Source organism: Loxodonta africana, chromosome 9 (assembly GCF_030014295.1).
Source record: "Loxodonta africana isolate mLoxAfr1 chromosome 9, mLoxAfr1.hap2, whole genome shotgun sequence".
Lineage (NCBI taxonomy): Eukaryota > Metazoa > Chordata > Mammalia > Proboscidea > Elephantidae > Loxodonta > Loxodonta africana.
This window is the reverse complement of record NC_087350.1, coordinates 42845896-42864701: the sequence shown is the minus strand read 5'-3', so window position 1 is coordinate 42864701 and position 18806 is coordinate 42845896. Positions and strand designations below refer to the sequence as shown.

The 18806-nt window shown below is 44.0% G+C and overlaps 2 protein-coding genes across 4 annotated transcripts in view; one reads left to right on the top strand and one right to left on the bottom strand.

The window, feature by feature from the left end:
- Window positions 1–17788, bottom strand: part of DDX31 (DEAD-box helicase 31) — an 85126-nt gene extending 67338 nt beyond the window's left edge. The window contains 6 exon segments of the mRNA XM_003407408.4: window positions 8981–9045; window positions 10000–10070; window positions 10902–10945; window positions 11848–11923; window positions 12022–12278; window positions 16883–17788. Of these exon segments, the coding sequence (XP_003407456.3) occupies window positions 8981–9045; window positions 10000–10070; window positions 10902–10945; window positions 11848–11923; window positions 12022–12278; window positions 16883–16978 (609 nt within the window). The 5' untranslated portion in view covers window positions 16979–17788.
- Window positions 17167–18806, top strand: part of GTF3C4 (general transcription factor IIIC subunit 4) — a 43167-nt gene continuing 41527 nt past the window's right edge. For 2 of the 3 annotated variants that reach the window (XR_010322976.1, XM_003407492.4), the window contains exon 1: window positions 17833–18204. Coding sequence is in view for 2 of the 3 variants with exons in the window: in XM_003407492.4 (XP_003407540.1) it covers window positions 17848–18204 (357 nt within the window). In the remaining variant the exon portion in view is untranslated. Of the gene's footprint in view, window positions 17355–17832; window positions 18205–18806 lie in introns of those variants that run through there. The other variant, XM_023544791.2, reaches the window with a different exon arrangement.

Below are 18806 nucleotides of genomic sequence, written 5' to 3'. Positions count from 1 at the left end.
CTTATCTGACTTCCAGCTCTTGGAACCTGAGCCAGTGTCATGTTGTACTGCCTGCCGATTTTGGGATTCACCAGCTTCTGCAGCCTGTGAGCCAGGGGCCTGCCATCTTACCTGCAGACTTGAGTCACAAGAAGCCTCCAGTTTGACACCTGACCCATGGAGTTGGAATTTGCCAGCCTCTACAACCATGTGAGCCATTTTCTTGAGATAAATCTCTCTCTATATATGCACACACTTCACTGGTTTTGCTTCCCTAGAAAACCCACCCTAAAACATTTGGTAATGAGTGGTTCTAGAGAAACAAAGCTGTAAGGATGAGGTTTCTAAATTGGTTCTCCAGTCTGACTAGTCTTAAAGGCACTGACGACTCTGCCTCCAGTAGTAAAGAGGGCACTGCTAATCCATGGCATGAGGTAGCAATATTAACACCCAACATATCACTACCAATAGATCAAGTATTGTTGCAAAGCGAGGCTCTGGATGATCATGTGTGACACTTTTCTACACTTTTGTCAGAATAAGAAGTATAGGGAAGGTGGTTGGTTGCTCCTACTTTTGCTAGACAAAGTGGTGAAAGAGAGAGATGAGCTCAGGGCTTCAGAGTCACAGCTCAAGTGTCACATAAAAGGCATGAAAGTTGCCACTTGTGCCCTGAAAGAAAGCCTTTTCCAGTAACAGGGATGATATTGCTAAAAACCAAACTCAGAGTCTTAATGGAAGAGTGGTTGAATTACAATGTCAATTGAATTTCCAACCTCGAATGGTGTTCGAAGTCAAACTGAGGGCACCGATTCTAAAGAAATGGAATCCCAAAACTAGGGATGGGGACATATAGGCATATAATCAGGAAGCTAGGGATACTGAGCCCCCAAATTCTGTTGAATCATCCTGCCAAGAGAACCAGCTCTCTTACTTCCGCCTAAAGAGATCACTCCAACTTTGTCTGCTAAGCCACCCACTCCAGTACTACCATTATCTCTTCCACCCTCATCTGATAAGATTAACCTAAACCTGTTGCCATCTAGTCAATTCCAACTCATAGCGACCCTACAGAACAGAGTAGAATTGCCCCACAGAGTTTCTAAGGAGTGCCTGGTGGATTCAAACTGTCAACTTTTTTGGTTAGCAGCTGTAGCACTTAAACATTATACCACCAGAGCTTCCAAGATTAACCTAGCTGTGCCTAGAGACTCTTTGTCTGAGTTATCGCCTGGGGCATCGCCTGAGGCAGATGCCTTACAAGACATTGCTGAATATTCCCAGGACCCACCCCCACCACCCATTTTTGTTTCTAGACCTGTAAGTAGACTTAAGTCCCGGCGAACCCCAAAAGATGAAGTATGAAATGTGACCCAGGAGAATGTGTGCTACACTCCAAAAGAATTGCACAACTTTTCTAATTATGTACAAACAGTAACCTGGGGAATATGTGTAGGAACAGCAATTAAGGGTGTGGGATAATTGTGCAAGGAACATAAAGTTCGATCAGTCTGAATTTATTGATATGGGCCCACTAAGCACGGATTCTTCACTAAGTGTTTCAACTTGAGAGGTTAGGAAAGGATCTAACAGTTTGTTCGGTTTGTTCGCTGAAGTACAGATTATGCGGTGGCTTACACTAGATCGAGCTGAAGTACCAAACCTGCCTTGGCATATTGTAGAAGAAGGTATCCAAAGGATTGGGAAACTGGCATGTTAGAGTGGATTTCTCAGGTCAGACCCATAGACCCACACATGGAGTGCCAAGTACCCACAGGACATACCTTTTACCACAACCGTGAGGTACAAATTTGTGATGGAAGCCCCAGCATCTTTGAAGACAGCTATAAATGTTATTTTATGTGAGTCCGATTTGACAGTGGGAACTGCCCTAACCAAATTAAACTCCTAACTACAATGGGGTTGATTGGACCTCATGGTAGTAGGGTCCATGTGACAGCACTCAATCGACAATGACAAAGTGGGCACGGGCCAGAAGCAGACAAGGTAATCAAAGCAGTAATCAGAATAGTCTGACTCGTTTAGGCTATTAGACTTACAGTATTGGCCTCTTAGTCATGATGTCCCTAGGAATGAAATATTTGATCTGCACAGCTGGAAGAATTCTAGGTCAAGTGAATGGCAGTCTAATTTGAATCACCAAAACAGAGACTCATGGTCCCTCAATCGATCCCCAGACTTGAGCGAGTTACAGACCCACAACCCCTTGAATGATGGGGAGGCTGGGTTCCCTTAAGGACCCCACTACCCTGGCAAAAAATTATACTGTTAATCTTTCTCCTACCCTTCCCCAAAGGGATCTATGGCCTTTTACAAGAGTGACTGTTATTGGCTCTGAACTGATACTATTTTTAGGAGACCAAAAACGTCACTGTGGCCCACCAGTCAGACTGGGGGCATATAGAGGTCAGGTTATTAATGGAGTCTTAGCTGAGGTTCATCTCACAGTGGGTCCAGTAGGCCCACAAACTCATCCTGTGGTAATTTTCCCAGTTCCAGAATGCATAATTGGAATACACGTATTCAGCAAGTGACACACTGTATCCCTAACAAGACGAGTAAGGGTTATTAAGGTAGGAAAACCAAGTGGAAGCCTCAACCTAGGAAAACAGTAAACCAAAAGCAATACCACGTTCCTTGAGGGACTGCAGAGATCACTGCCACCATCAAGGACTTGAAGGATGCAGGGGTGGTGATGCCCACCATATCACCATTCAACTTGCCTATTTGGCCTGTGCAAAAAACAAATGGATCTTGGAGAACCACAGTGGATTATGTTAAACTTAACAAGGTGGTGTCTCCAACTGCAGTTGCTGTTATAGATGTGGTTTCACTGCTTGGGCAAATTAATACATCTCCTGGTGCCTGGTACGCAGCTGTTGATCTGGCCAATGCCTTTCTCTTGATTCCAGTTTCAAAGGAACACCCAAAGCAGTTTGCCTTCAGCTGGCAAGGCCCACAAAAAACCCTCACTGTCCTACCTCAGAGGTATATAAACACTCCAGCACTAGTCACAATTTAGTCCACAGGGACCTTGATGGCCCTTCCCTTCCACAAGATGTCACACTAGTTCATTACAATGATGACATTATACTGAATGGACCTAGTAAGACGTGTCAGTGACTCTGGGCTTTTTGGTAAACATTTGTGTGCTAGGGGATGGGAAATTAATCCCACAAGAACTCAGATATCTTCCACCTCAGTAAAATTTCTAGGAGTATAGTGGTGTGGGGTATGTCAAGATATTCCTTTGAAAAGGAAGGATAAGTTGTTACATCTGGCTCCTCCCCTACAACTAAAAAGGAGATACAATGCCTGGTGGGCCTCGGTGGATTTTGCAGGCAACATATCCTTCATTTGGGTGTACTACTCTGGCCTACTTACCAAGTGACTCAAAAAGCTGCTAGTTTTGAGTGGTGCCTAGAATAAGGGAAAGCTCTGCAACAGGTTCAGGCTGCCATGCAAGCCACTCTGCTGCTTGGGCTGTAAGATCTGGTGATTCAATGACACTTGAAGTGCCAGTGGCAGACAGAGATGCTGTATGGAGTCTTCAGCAGGCCCCTGTTGGTAAGTCACAATGTAGGCCCTTAGGATTTTGGTACAAAGACCTGCCATCCTCTGTATATAACTACTCTCTTGCTGAGAAACATCTTTTGGCTTGCTACTGGGCCTTAACAGAGACTCAAAACTTAACCATGGGCCACCAAGTTAGCCTGAGCTGCCCATCATGACCTGTGTGTTGTCTGACCCACAGGGTCATAAAGTCGGACATACCAAGCAGCACTCCATCATTAAACGGAAGTGGTATATCCAGGATCAGGCTGGAGCAGGACCTGAAGGCACAAGTTAGCTGCATGAGGAAGTGGCCCAAATGCCCATGGTCTCCACTCCTGTCAGGCTACCTGTCCTCTCCCAGGCTGCACCTCTGGCTTCATGGGGAGTTTCTTATGATCAGTTGACTGAGGAAGAGAAAACCTGTGCCTGATTTACAGGCGTTCTGCATCATATACATGCACCACTTGAAAGTGGACAGCAGCAGCACTACAGCCCTTCTGGGGCCTTCCTCAAGGACAGTGGTAAAGGAAAATCCTTCCGCTGAGCTGAGCTTCGTGTAGTGCACCTGGCCATTCACTTTTCTTGGAGGGAGAAATGGCCAGATGTGCAACTGTATGCTGCCTCATGGGCTATGCCAATGGTTTGTCACTTTTCTTGGAGAGAGAAATGGCCAGATGTGCAACTGTATACTGCCTCATGGGTTATGCCAATGGTCTGGCTGAATGGTCAGGAACTTGGAATGAACATGATTGAAAAAATTGGAGACAAGGAGGTATGGCGAAGCGGTATGTGGATAGACCTCTCTGAATGGTTCAAAGTGAAGACATTTGTGTCTTGTGTGAATGCTCACCAAAGGGTGACCTTGGCAGAGGAGGATTTTAATAATCAAGTGGACAGAATGACACGTTCTGTGGAAACAAGTCATTCTCTTTCCCCAGCCACTTCTGTCATTACCCAACGGGCTCATGAACAAAGTGGCCATGGTGGCAGGGGTGGAGGTTATACATGGGCTTGGCAACATGGACTTCCACTCACCAAGGCCAACTCGGCTACAGCCACTGCTGAGTGCCCAACCTGCAAGCAGCAGAGACCAACACTGAACCCCCGATATGGCACCATTCCTTGAGGCATTCAGCCAGCGACCTGGTGGCAGGTTGATTACACTGGACTGCTTCCATCATGGAAAGGGCAGCATTTCATTCTCACTGGGATAGACATTTACTCTGGACATGGATTTGCCTTCCTTGCACACAATGTCTCTGCCAAAATTGCCAGCCATGGACTCACAGAATGCTATCCACCATCATGTTATCTCATACAGCATCACCTCAGATCAAGAGAGTCACTTCACAGCAAAGGAAGTGTGGCAATGGGCCCATGCTCACGGAATTCTCTGGTCTTACCACGTTCCCCATCACCCTGAAGCAGCTGGCTTTATAGAACAATGGAATGGCCTTCTAAAGACACAATGATGGCACCAGCTAGGTGGCAATACCTTGCAGGCCTGGGACGATATTTTCCAGGAAGCTAGATATGCTCAAAACCAATGTCATCCAATATATGGTACTCTTTCTCCCATAGCCAGGATTCACGGTTATAGGAATCAAGTGGTGGAAATGGGAATGACACCACTTGCTATTACCCCTAGTGACCCACCGGCAAAATTTTTGCTTCCCATCCCCACGACCCTATGCTCTGCAGGTCTAGGGGTCTTAGTTCCAAAGGGAGCGATGTTCACACTTCAAGACACAACATGAATCCCATTGAACTGGAAGTTAAGAATGACATCCGGCCTCCTTGGGCTTCTCACGCCTCTGGATCAAAGGCAAAGAAGGCAGCAACCATATTGGTTGGTGTGACTGACTCTGACTACCAAGGGAAAATCGGATTTATGTTGCATAACAGAGGTAAAAAGAGTATATCTAGAATACAGGAGATCCCTTACAGTGTCTCTTAGTACTATCATGGCCTGTAATTGAAGTAAATGGGAAACTATAGCAGTTCAATTCCAACATGCCTACTAACGGCCCAGACCCTTTGGGAATGAAGATTTGGGTTACCCCATCAGGCAAAGAACCACAACCAGCTGAAGTGCTTGCTGAGGGTAAAAGGAATACAGAATGGGTGGTAGAAGAAGGTAGTTCTAAATACCAGTTAAGACCGTATGGCCAGTTGCAGAAATGAAATCTGTGATTGTTGTATTTCTTCCTTGTACATGTGCATCAAGTATTTTTTGTTTTCTTCATTTATAAAAATAAGATGTAAATAGGCGCTAGTGCATTTTCTGTTGTGCTCATGTTAGTTGCATCACGTTTGATGCCAAGTATTGCTTTGTAATCGTTTTTATAAGGTTGTATACGCTTTAAGGAGATGTATACTGGTGCCAGGTTGACAAGAGGTGGACTGTCATGGTTAAGGTTGTGCGTCAGCTTGGCCGGGCCATGATTCTCAGTGGTTTGGCAATTATATAATGAACAGTTTGGCAGTTATGTACTGATGTAATTTGGCAGTTACATAATGATACAGTCAGCCAATCAGTTGTAAGGGGAGTTTCCTCATGGGTGTGGTCTCACCTAATATATGGACGTTCTAGCAAAGCTCGTTTGCTTGCTCTGGATTCTGCATGTGGCTCGTCATCATCTGACCTCTGGTTCTTGGACTGGAGCCAGCAGCCTGTTGTATTACCTGCTGATCTTGGAATTCGTAGCCTCCTCAGTAGACTACCATCTTACCTACCAATCTTGAGTTTGTCAGCCCCTGCAGTTACATGAATCAGGAGAAGCCTCCAATCTGATGCCTGACCCACAGACTTGGGACTTGCTAGCCTCTTCAACAGTGTGATCTATTTCCTTGAGATAAATCTCTCTCTCTCTGTGCTTTACTGGTTTTGCTTCTCTAAAGAAGAGAGTCTAAAACATACTGTTTTGTGACTTGCTTTTTTTCATTTAACATCTGCTGAAGTTCATGAATAGTACAATGAAAAAATGCTATTTTTAATGGCTATATAGAGTTCAGTCATTTGGATGAATGCATTGGGTTTCTTTTTCAATTGTCTAAAAAAAAAAAACTTATTCATTTTGAAATAATTACAGCCTTATGAAAAATTACCAAAAATATTCCAAAAAAGTCCCATATAACTGTTTCCCAGCTTTCCCATGTGTTACAATTTTTATAATTACGGTACAATTCTCAAAACGAGGATATTAACATTGATCAATGCAATTAATTTACAGATCTTACTCAAATTTTATCATCTGACCAATTAATGTCCTTTTTCCAGCCCAGTACTACAAATTGCATTTAGCTGCCATGTTTCCTTATTCTCCTTTAATCTGGAACAGGGTCTAACTTTTTGTCTTTCATTAACATGATACTTTCAACAAAGTACTGGCCAATTACTTTGTAGAACGTCCCTCAATTTGAATTTCCTCATGGTTAAGTTCATGTATGTACTTTTGGTAAAGATACCACAGAAGTGATACTATACCCTTCTTAGTACATCAAATCAGGAGGTACTTGATACCGACACATCTCAATACTGGTGATGCCAACTTGGGTCACTTGGTTAAGGTAGTGACAGTCAGGACTCCCTATGGTAAAGTTACTGTTTTTCCCTTTGTAATTAAAGCTTGTGGGGAAATACTTTGAGACTATAATATCCTGTTTTCACCATACTTTCATCCACTAATTTTAGCATCCATGATGATTCTTGCCTAAAACAATATTACTATGGCATTTGCCAAATGCTGAGTTTCTATTTCCATCACTCCTTCTGCATTTATTCATTGGTATTCTATTGGTACCGCAGTCATTAAAGTGCTGGGCTTCTAACTGAAGGGTCGGTGGTTCTAAACTATCAATGGCTCCATGGGAGAAAGATGTGGCAGTCTCCTTCCACAGAGACTAACAACCTTGGAAACCCTATGGGGTCGCTATGAGTCGCAATCAACTCAATGGCAGTGGGTTTGGCTTGGGGTTCTACTGTAATGAAAGGCTTTCCTTCCTCCCCTATGTATTTATTCAATTATTTGTTTATATCAGTGTGGACTTGTGGATATTTGTTTTATTCTATGGGTTATGACCTATTATATGGGTGGCACAAATGTTTAAGCGCTTGGCTACTAACCAAAAGATTGACAGTTTGAATCCACCCAGGAGCACCTTGGGAGAAAGGCCTGGCAATCTACTTCCAAAAGATCACAGCCATTGAAAACCCTATGGAGCTCAATTCTACTCTGAACACATGGGTTGCCATGAGTCAGAACCAGCTGAACAATAACTGGTTTGGTTCTTTGGTTTTATCATTACTTATTTTGCCACACAAACATCAGGTAGACTTCATACATCTCTAGTTCTGCATGTCCAAACTGGGCAAAGAGCAATCAATTAGCTCTTTTCATCTGTTTTATGCACCCACCTCACTTCCCATTTCTGGTCTCACTATTTCCTCTTAACTGAAAATAACCAAGGTTAATTTGTGGGGTTGTGGGCTGGGGTTTGATATGATGCCTAAGGCCATGGAACATGGCAAAGTTACCCAGCCTCCTAGGGAATCTAAAGAACGTAATTTTGGCCCCTTTGGCCTATGCAGTAACCAAATGTATTTCATAACTAAAGATAAATTCTAGATAATGTTAAATACAAGACAGACCAATTGTCAAAACTCACTAATGAGGCACTTGTTTTCACATCTAGCAGGATAAATCACTGTTTTAAATATGATTTCCAACCTTTCTGATCAGAAGCAAACAGCATATTGGAAATTAGGCTAGCAGGTTGGAATTTAATCCTCCACATAAGTTACAACACAGATCCAAGATCAGAGCATAAATGGACAGCTGCAAATCAAATCCATAAAAAATATTTATTGCACAATCATTTTGTAGCAGGTCCCATGCAGGATACTGTGGAAAATACACAGACACGGTCCCTATACAGCACAAGTGCCCATAATTAAACCTTGGCATACAATCATTGCATGGAATGAGGAATCTGGTCTCTGAACCAAACAGAACTGAAGTGGAAATCCACTTCCACTATTGCTCTATGCATGACCTTAGCAAGTTATTTAACCTCCCAATTTTTCTCTCTGTAAAACTGGGATGCCTACAATTTGGCGGGTGGTGGTGGTGTTTAAAGATTCAACAGAATAATACATGGAAAGCATTCACCACAGTGCCTGACACATGGGGAGCGTTTTCTAAATGCTCCCTATGATGACGATTATGAAATATGTTTATCCTATTCTACTCTCTAGGCACACCCTTTAGAGGTAATGTATTTATACAATAAATAAATTAAAAGGAGGTAAGAATACATGCTAAGTGAAAACAGAGTCTTTTAGTCCCAATACTATTGCTATGGCTCAGTTCGCTGGTTGCTTGTGGACTATGAACAGTAACAGAAAAACGCATTTTATACTCACCTGTATTTTTGATTTCATTGCTTGAAGGGACTGGACCACAGGGATGCAGTAGGCAAGAGTCTTACCTTTAAAAAAAAAAGTGTAAAAGCAATTAAAATCACAAAGCCTACAGATGTAAGAAAAGCAAAGGCCGTAAAGGAGATAGGCTCTATTATCTTTGGGTCTTACCAGATTCTGGGGCATGGAAGAATGCCATCATACAGCCAAAGGAGGTGAAAAAGGAGTTCATCTGTCTTCCAGAATCCCTAATTTTGCTTTGTAAATTCAGTACTGCTAAAAAAAAACCTGAAGCTTCAGCTCCTTTTACCCATCTAACAAGGGAGACAATAACACATTTCCCAAATTACACAAAAGCTCAACTTGATAGCTGTCTATAGAAGTTAGAGGACTCCTTCTCTGACGTCCACATTAATCTCTCAGATGAGCTTCAGTGGTCAATTAAGTTCTCTGCATGAGCTGTTGGGATTAGGAGCCACTTTGAACCCTGTAGCTAGCCTCTAAAGACCAAGGAGAAACCCAAGATGGCCAAAATTCTGGGTTTCTACCCAACCGAATGGTGGCCAAGCAAGTGGGATTTGCCATTAAAGGCACAAGAGGATCAGAAGGACAAGTCCAGACTGGTCTGAAACACAGCAAAAGCCGTCTTCTGTGTTCAAGCAGAATGACTGACGTTCAATAGTGGATGCTCATGTTAGAGCTCCATGTTTTAATATCACAGAAAATATTCACCCTCCACTACAGTGAGGATGGGCAGCTCTGGCCATAGATGAAAGGACCTGGCAAAGGCCTAAAATACGTTCCTACGAGTGACAGCAGAACGTGACAACTTCCTGATCACGGCACCATCAATCATGCCTTTCCTTCCATTACTGGAACAAATTCAGTGCTCTAATCAAAAGCAAGCAGAGCTTTCTCTCCCCCAAATAAAACAAAGCAACTTCACCACAGCAACAGAGATTTTACTCCATAACTGTGGGCCTGGATACCATGAGAAGGCAGAAAATAAAATGATGACTGACCTGAACCCGTCTGGGATCTCACAAGAGCGTCTCTGCCTTCCAGCAATGCAGGAATACTTTGCTTCTGAACACTTGGGCACCCAAAAGAAAGAACACTTATTTATCTACAGTATGTTACTCAGTTATGTTTATAGGAAGAGACATAGAATAGACAAAATGCAATTGCCCCACTTTGATCTGTCTGTCAACTGCCACCACAGAAGTTACCTAAACATTCAAGTGAAGGTGCTAAGAAACTTTTGATGATTAGAAGTGTAAAACCTCAGTTAAATTTCTGGTACTTAGCTGAAAATGCAGAGGCAAGCCTGAAACTGGGCATTCTACTACTAAAAAAAAACTGGTGGGGGGGTGCTCTTTATTTTCTTCTTCAATATTCTTATTAACTTTTCACTTATAGAAGTAAAAAGTATTCACTATGAAAATACACAGAAGCATACATAGTCAAAAAGAAGAGGTTCACCTTTTCACTACTCGAATTTTATTTTCCAGGGGTCATAACTGTTAACAAAGACAAAAAAATTTTCTGGCATCCCGTTATTTCCAATCAAATAGTCTTTTTGGCTGACTCTAATTCTTACTATCAAGAAATGAGATGCTAAAGCCTATCTTCTGTCCACAAAGCATGGACAACGCTGGTACCCTATGCAGACCATCCTCTTGCCCAGAGATCTTATAGTTTAGAGCCGAAAGCAGAGCTGGATGGAGATCCAGCCTTTCCATTTAACAGGGGAAATGGGCAAACTGAGTGGGCTGAGTGATACGTTGAGTCCTTGTTGGTCAATAGCAGGTATTCTTTTCTAACGCCAAGACACAAATTTGCTGTTTTTCACAGACAATTCAAATCTCATCTGGTTATATGCACTTGAGCTCTGAGAAAATTAAGATTAGCCCGGAATTCTTACCTGGTCATACTAGACATTTTTAAGACTGTATTTATTGTGGCAATCTAAAAGACAAGACAAAAAAAAGACATTTCCTTTAACTACCAATTTTTGGCCAAAATGTATTTAATGGAAATAAGGACACAAAAAGGAGAAAATATTGGGATGAAATTGATTCCCATGATGCCATTCATCACCTCCAGTTCTCAACCAGGGGTGATTCTGCCCCTTCCCCCTACCCCCAGGAACATGTGGCAATGTGTGGAGACATTTTTGGTTGTCATAAGTGAGGGGGGTGCTACAGAAATCTAGTGGGTAGAGGCCAGGATATTGCTAAACATTCTATAGCACACAGGACAGCCCCCACAACAAAGAGTAACCCAACCTGTAGGTGAGAAAAAAAGCTGTGTAAAAAAGAAGGGGTAGGTAAGCTGTGACTGCATAAGCAAAGGAAACCAAGACTGCCTAAAAGTGAATGTATTTTTTTCCCGTTACTCATAAGAAGCCTGGAAATTCATTCACAGTGAAAGAAAAAAAAAAAAAAGTGTCCATTTGTAGAAAATACATGTTATAATAGTCTCTTCTTCCCTTAACAACAGCAAAATGCCAGTTGAATACCCTCTCCTATGGTCACTGTGACATCTGCTACCAGAATGATCACAATGCAGTATCTATCCAGTAATTAGGAAGCTGTTTAAGTCTAATATGTAATGTCCTAGTTCTAACGGAAAGTCTTTAGTTCTTAAGGAAAAAAAAAAGTGTCAGGAGGCAGTACACAAGCACCTAACCACACAAAATTGCCTAGAAGAGCGTTGTATCCGTCTGAGTCCATTCAGGTGGCTTGGAGCAGAAATAATCATTCTTTAATTTCTCATCCTAGTACTGCCGTTTTTTTTTTTTTTACAGACATTCTGAATGAGTAAAGATACTCAAAAAACAGACACATGAAACCACAAGAGATACTTACTAGATGTGGGTGGAGGTCCAGTTCATGAAAAGCATCTGAGGTAAACACTTTCTCCTGCACCTGCTTTACTGCAGGTCTGCAAATGATGAACAAAAATCCAGGCATCAGTTCCAATATGCAAACAAAACAGCAGAATACACTTTATCCCTAAAGTGCATCCACACCTAGACATACCTGTGGAGTTCTGGAATTTCAGGGTTGTTTTTAAACAATGATGACGTCTTAACGCACGGTTTCTCCTCCTGGTTTACATTACTGGTGCCAGCCGAGTACTTCTTCGGAGAAAATGTTTTTTGTGCCTTCCCCTTAAAAGTCCTCTGAGTTTCTGTAATACCAGTGTTCTTGCCTGGGAAAAATGGTGTTTCGCTCCTCCGTTTCACTGGGGGAGCCTCACTGGGCACGTGGTATTTTCTTTTGGTAGCCCTGGCTTGCTGCATTGTTTCCAAAAGGAAAGATCAACAAGATGCATTAGTCCATGAAGACAGACCTCAGAGTGAAGCCTGACTGCCCACAGAATTGCATCTCTTCCTGCAGGGATCATTACGCCCCATATGTCAAGCAACAGTTTAGGGTTTGCAATCAGATTTTTTGACTCAGCATTTTTTTTTCCAAAAAATCTCAGCTTATTCCTCTCACTAGACTTCACCAACCATCTTAAAGTAACCGGGATGAGGATGAAGACCAAGAAAGGAGAAGCAAATTTTGGGCTGAATGCTAACAAATTAATCTGTTTTAAGGGGAGGAAAGGACACACCTTCTGAAGTATGCATGCTAAGTCAATCCGTATCTCTTGGAATCCATTCACACAAGAATGGAGGGGAGAAAATCTCTCCACCAACAAAGCCAGTAGTGACTACAAATGGGAGAAGGACAAGTGGGACAGCCGTGTCCTATCTTACGCCCAGGAAGCAGAAACCTTCATTACCGCTCCACCCTAGAGTGCTTGGATTGCTGTCATCCTCTACCTCACGCTGCTCCTCCAGATTTAGACAATTTGGAGACAATTCCTACTCACGGTTCCAAGTGAGAATTCTCCTCCATTCATCACTTCCATCACAGTTATTTCCAACTCTCCTTGCCTTTCAACTCCCCACCCGGCTGTGGATTACTGGCTACAATACTAGATACTTTCTTGCCTGTTGCTTATTTCCATTAACGTGAATATGGTTATCTGCATGATGTCCAGACTCCCCAGAGACGAAACACCCAATTCCTCTATTTTCTTTTACCTTCTCTTCCTAACTACACATAAATATAAAAATGTTCTTGGAGTAGTTAGTGCTTGTTATTCTAGAGTTTCAGTTTTTCTTAGAATATGTTATTTTCCTCTTTGCTTGAAATGATGACTTCTGTTTACACACTGGCTTCCTTTAGTCGTGACTGTCAGCTTCAGACTAATCTATCAGTAATAAGAATTCTTTGCTTCTGGCAACCACAAAGATCCCTTTTATCTAAGTAATTTAATAAATATAACTTTAAATATTTAGTATTAATAAAGTAAGTACTGACCTACTTCATTTTACAAATTTATGTTTACAAAGTCCCAAGGTTAGGGAATTTTAAGATTAAAGAAGAGATGAAGTCAAGTTTCCGGTCTGTTGAATTATTTACAAGATGGTATGGAAGGGGCAGATTTCACCCGATTCACAGCACTGGAGTAAGAGAATCACGGAATCTTGGAGCACAGGGAGCCCAACAAGTCCTTTCCCACCATGTGCAGGAATTCTGGCTGCAGGTTACCTGCCAGGTGGCCTTTCGGCCTCTGCCTGCACACCTCCTCCTGGTCACCACGTCACGAGGCAGCCAACTCTGTTCCTGACCAATTCTAGGGGTTAGGAAGCTGTTTCTGACATGCAGACAAGATCCGCCTCCTTGAACATCTACTAGTCTTAGGTTTGCTTCCTCTTCTACGTAACATTCTTTCACACACTGCATAATTCATTTTTTTCATCTTTGGGCTACATATTCTAAATATGATACAAACTTTAGATCTCTTAACAGCCTGGTCACTCTTTATTACTATGTCAACATCTCTCTGAAAGCATTCAGAATTAAGCACAATATTAGAGAGGTTTTCCACTGATCTAAGGCTAAAATCCAAAATTTGTAATATGATCTATGAAGCCTTCCAGAATCTGGCCTCTGCCCAATTTACCAATCTCAGCTTTACCTTATGCCAACCCGGTCTTCCTTAAATTCCTAAAATGTACCATGCTCCTTCCCTCCTCAGGGCCTCTGCACCCGCTACTCCCACACCTACATCCCTAACCCTCCCTCTGGCTGGCAAACTCATACTCATTCTTCAGACTAGGCTTCCCTGGCGTGTCCTCAGAAAAGTCTTTCTAATCGCCACTCTCCACCCAGTCATGCCAAGGTTTCCTGTTCTTGGCTCTCCTAGCACCTTATTCTCCTTTGCAGCACTCAGCATGATAATGAAAATAACGTGTAATTCATTGTTCAGTGTCTGTCTTTCCCTTAGATTATAAGCCCCATAAAGAAATGGACGAGTCCTGAACACCACCTGAAGCCCCTGCACTGATCTGTGTCTGGCACGAAGTAAACACTCAGTACTTGTAAGATGAATGAATGACACAGAGTGAAATTATCAACCTGGACACAATTCTACTACATGTTAACTACCCCTCCCCTTACCGCCCCCCCAACCCCCCAGCTTCCACAACACATTCATTTAAAAAACTGACCACTCTGCCGTTGTCTAGTAGCTTGGTTCTGAAGATACAAAGCTGAAAGATCAGCCAAGCCTTTGAGGAAGGCACAGGCTAGTGAAAGAGACAAAGGTGTAAAAACAAATTCAAGCCTTTATTTGTACTGCAGAAGAGGTATGTACAAAGGGTTATAGGAACACAGAAAAAGAAAGACTAACATGGCCTACAGTTAGGGGAAAGAGAGGCAAGGAGTCAAGGAATGCTTCCTAAGGTGGTATTTGAGCAGAGAGGGAGCAAAGTCATAGCTGGATCTATTAAAAATTAGCTGCACAACATTCAGCAAGTCACTGCCCTCTGAGTCTCTATTCCTGTACTTATAAAATGAGAGGACTGAAGCAGATGATTTCTAGAGCCTATCCTGGCCCTTTGAGTCTAAGATGCCATGTCTTTGATATTAACAAAATTATAGAGTACTTACTATACACCACACAGGATGCTAAGTACTTCCATGAACTATCTTACTTAATCAATACAGATCCTGGTACCACCCCATTTTAAAATGAGAACACAGAGATACAGAGATGTGATGTAACGTGTCCAAGGGTTACTCGGGGACCTGGACTTTGCCCAGGCATTATGATTCAACAGCCTAAGTTCCTGTGTACCATTTATTAATTTTATTTGGTTTGAAAACATCATGTATAGTTTGATCCCTATTTTGAGATTTTGCCTCCTAGAAGGATATATACCAAAATTTTACTAAGAGTTACCCAAGTATGGCAATTATGGGAGTGTGTGTGTGTTTTAAAATCTTCTTTCCAAATTTTCTATAATAAGTTTGTATTAACTTAGTAATCAGAAAATATTTTTAGAAAGAAAAATGATGCACAGTGTTACATATAGCATAATTTAACCATCAAAGTCTTTTCAAATCTAGTATATTAACTACTTAACTACTTAAGTTCAGGCAAATTCGATCAGCATATTCATAATTTTCATTCAAGACATTAACAGGCCACTATCTGTCATCACCTCATCAATACCCTTTGGAAGCAGCAGTTCAAGGAATCATAAAATCATTCAACTACTCAACAAAGTTTTAGTAAATGCTTCCTGTGTGTTAGTTACTGAGCTTTGTACATGGCACAAACACCCCCATGACCTAACGATGTAGCAATTCTATCACCAAAAATGGGGCCAATACTACTTTATTTTTTCATTATTGGATTCATTAAGTACTTCCATGGGCCCTTGTGGAGCAGTGGGCTAAGCACTCACTGATAACTGAAAGGTCCAGGGTTCAAATCCATCAGCTGCGCTGTGGGGGGAAGATGTGGCAATCTGCTTCTGTAAAGATGATAGCCTCGGAAGCCCTATGGGGCAGTCCTACTGTTTTATAAGGTTGTTATGAGTTGGAATTGACTCGATGGCAACAGGTTTGAGTTTGTTCTTTATTTAATTTTCTATAGGCCAGACAATGTATAGGGTTTTTGTGTGCATTACCTCATTTAATTCTCATGAAAACTGTTTTCATTTTATGGGCAGGAAAATCAAGGATAAGAGTGGTTAAGTGAGTTGAAGGCTGCCATTTAATTCCAGGTCTATCCTATCCTACTTCTACCCTATCCTCCTTCTCTTTCAATCTGAGAGTTAGGAAATAAATAAACTATCCCAGGAACCAGTTTTCTGCTCTTGTTTGGGTTAATTTCAAGGCATCTTTCCCCTTCACAGTGAGGGAGTTATATTCATAAATTGTATTTTCTTTCTCCCTTCCACTCCACGTGGATGGAAATCTACCCAATTTTTGAAAGCTATTCAAAGAAATTTCCGGTCCCCAGCCTTCATTCCTGAGGCAAACGACCCTTAAAAAAAAAAAAAAAAAAACACCCAATACCGTCAAGTCGATTCCTACTCGTAGCGACCTACATATAGGACAGAGTAGAACTGCCCCATAGGGTTTCCAAGGATGCGGCACCAGGGCTCCTTAGAGGCGAGGAAATTTGAAAGTTAAGAGAATTGGCTAAGTGACAGGGCTAGGGCTAAAAATGGTGCGTTAGTTCTTAACTTTACGGTAAATAGTCTCCAATCTCTCGCATCACCTTTACAGTTTTCAAATTAGCAGCAAGGGCCAGCTCTCCGCCCTCTACGTACATTCGCTCCGCTCCCTCCAGGAACATCCCTTCAGGGTGGTATTCCTGTTTGATACACGAGTTTCTGAGCAACTCCTCCAGAAGCTGCCTGATAGCTACGTTTTACCCCTTTTACTGTCAAAAAAGTTCAAAGTGGTCTCAAAAGCAAGGCGGCAGCCCGCGGTGAGCCTCGAGCCCGGCTCCCGGTGGGGATTGAGCTGAAGCCGGGTCAAAACTCACCCGCTTTGCCTGGGCTCGGAGGGGTCTAAAGAACGTCTTGGGGGCGGCGGCCTGGGCCTCGAAAACGTTGAGGAGCAAATCGTCGGTGGCTGCCATGGCCGTCGGGAGGCAGGAGGAACTAGTGATACGCGGGGAGACGTCGGCTGGACTCCAGTCGTCCACACCGCCCAGGACTTGGGACTGCGGCTCCAGCTCCGACTCCAGCCCACGTGGGACGCGCGAGGACCCCACGTAGCTGCCCCGCCGAGTCCTGTCGTCGCCTCCCCTTCCGGGGCTCAGAAAGACTCAAACAAGCACACGATAAGTGATCACAGCAGCGATACCGGGCGGCAGGGCGCTAGCTGTGGCGCACGGACAGGGGGGTGCGAAGCCGAGCGACCTGAAAGTTAGGGATACCGACTAATGTGAGGTGACAACTCCATCCCTCATGGCTTGGTTTATTGCAGAAATGCAAAATACACTCAATCAGGAGGTTAGTGCTTGTGAAGTTCTTTAAATTCCTCTAAGAAACAAGATGCTGTGCGCCGTCAAATCAACATTTTCATTTACCGCCTGATTATTGTTTCTCTAGTGACTCGTTGCCGGGAGAGTCCCCTCAAGGGACCTGGAGCTTGGTCACCAGGCGAGAGGGCCCTTTGCCTATCATGCAGGAGGTGAATTTAGGGCTATGTTTCCTTCTCGAGGCTCCTTGTCTCTTACCCGCTTGGAGCCGAGACGCAGCCACACCTGGACGCTCTGTTTCTGCCCGCAGAGCAGGCTCGTTTTCTAGACAGGCAACTCCTTGGTCACCTGGCAGGGCTGGGTCGCCTGGCAACGGCGGGGTCCTTCCTGGCTCAGCGGCGCTCGGGCCCTGAGGGGAGAAAACTGCCGCGGCGGGGGCTGGCAGCGACTGCGGGGGAGGTGGCAACGGGGTCGCGACGTGGGGTTTGCGCACCCGGGGGTTGGTCTTCTGGATTTGAAGGAAGATGTCCACCGCCAACAAGGCCCGAGTGGGGCCCGAGACCGACGGGCCTGCGCCACCCGGGGAGGAGGAGGGCGAGGGGGGCGGCGAGGCGGGCGCGAAGGAGGCAGCGGCGGACGCGGCTCCCGGGCCCAGTGCCGCGTTCCGCCTCATGGTGACCCGGCGGGAGCCGGCCGTGAAGCTGCAGTACGCAGTGAGCGGCCTGGAGCCGCTCTCCTGGTCCGAGGACCACCGCGTGTCGGTGTCCACGGCCCGCAGCATCGCTGTTCTGGAGCTCATCTGCGACGTGCACAACCCGGGCCAGGACCTGGTCATCCACCGCACCTCGGTGCCCGCCCCTCTCAACAGCTGCTTCCTTAAAGTAAGTCATTACCGGGGCCCAGCCCTGGGATCTCCTCCCGCGCCCGCGTCATCGGTCCCTGGGGAATCTTGGCCCGCGCTTAGCGCGGGGATTCCCCACCTCGCAGTCAGGGTTTTTTAAGTGGCCAGAGTCGCCGCAGCTTAAAAAACAAAACAGAAAAGGCCTTGCAGCTTTTTGCACTCGATTTCTTTTATCACCCTCCTACACACACCCTGGGGACCCCCCCGGAGCCGAGTCCCGCCAATCCGCCAGTCGCCGCTATGTCTGACCGACTACTGGCTTGCTTTCCGAAACTCCACCCCCTGTTGACCCAACCCCAGACCTGCCTCTACCGTTGCATCTATTGTCTGGGGCCTACTCCCCGAAGCCCTAGGCTGGCTTTGTTTACTGTTTTGTACCCTCCTCTGGCCTCTTTTGCTTTGGAAAAGAAAAACTAGTGCTTTCCCTCGTCATAACTATTTTAGCTTTTTACTCCGGGCAGACGGGTACAATACTGGATCTCGGTGTTTGAACTCGTTTCTCTTTTATAGCTAAAAGTCATTGAGATGTAGAATGAAAACATAAGGCCTCTGAAAACAAATACAGTTCTTAAACTCAAATAT